This window comes from Nothoprocta perdicaria, unplaced genomic scaffold, assembly GCF_003342845.1.
Source record: "Nothoprocta perdicaria isolate Ctin4 unplaced genomic scaffold, notPer1 scaffold_290, whole genome shotgun sequence".
NCBI lineage: Eukaryota > Metazoa > Chordata > Aves > Tinamiformes > Tinamidae > Nothoprocta > Nothoprocta perdicaria.
The window spans coordinates 1592-2401 of record NW_020455522.1 but is presented as its reverse complement, the minus strand read 5'-3'; the positions used below and the strand labels follow the sequence as shown (position 1 = coordinate 2401).

The window sequence follows — 810 nt, the reverse complement described above, 5'->3', positions numbered from 1 at the left end:
CTGTGAGGGTGGCAGAGTCCTGGAACAGGCTGTTGAGGGAGGCTGTGGAGTCTCCTTCTCTGGAGCTCTTCCAAACCTGACTGGATGCCACCCTGTGCCAYGTGCTGTRGGYGTCCSTGCTGGAGCAAAGGASTTGAATGAGATTATCCCKTCCAATCTCAACAGTGCTGTGWTTCTGTGATAAAGCTGCCTTTTTGGCTAWAYCGAGTCCGGTGCAAATATCSCCAGCGGCTCCTCTTAAGTTTAAGCCTTCTGTTTTCAGCTTGTTCTTGCTTGCTRTCCAGTGCTGGAGGAGATTTGGCTGCATTGCTGAGCCCACGTTGCCAATGAGCAAGACTCTTCCGGTCTGTGGATCACTACTGTCTGCTGGCTGCAGATTCTTTTCTTAAAGAATCTTATTTTCCTTTTCYTCTTTCATGCTTTGGTATCTSTTATAARGTGGTATCTGATCTTGTTTCTGTCTCTGAAGGGAAGATGTGGAAACGTGAGACATGTCTGTTGGGTGGGAGAGCAGGGTACGTGGAGTGAGCAATCGCATGGATTCAGCCAGGGAGGGGGTGAATTCAAGGGGCAGAAAGCTGGACTAGAGCAAACAAAGAACAAAGACACTTGCACAAAGAGAAATGACTTTTTTTCCCATAGTAACATTGTGCAGTTGGTTAGTTAGGTAACCTTTCATTTCTATATTTTTAGAAGCACAGTGGGGAARGGTGTTGCTGTGTGCCCTGCCTTGCAGAACCCTCAGTGCGTCTGGTTTTGTCTCTTTTCAGACGGCAAGTTTGGTGCCTACATGCAGGTCCACATCCAGAA

The 810-nt window shown here is 47.8% G+C and overlaps 1 protein-coding gene across 1 annotated transcript in view; it reads left to right on the top strand.

The window, feature by feature from the left end:
* DTD1 (D-tyrosyl-tRNA deacylase 1) overlaps positions 1-808 on the top strand; it is a gene marked incomplete at its 3' end in the record, with an annotated part of 5352 nt that extends 4544 nt beyond the window's left edge. Inside the window, exon 4 of the mRNA XM_026041709.1 lies at positions 771-808. Coding sequence (XP_025897494.1) covers positions 771-808 — 38 coding nt within the window. The remainder of the gene's footprint in view (positions 1-770) is intronic.
* Positions 809-810: the final 2 nt, after the last annotated feature.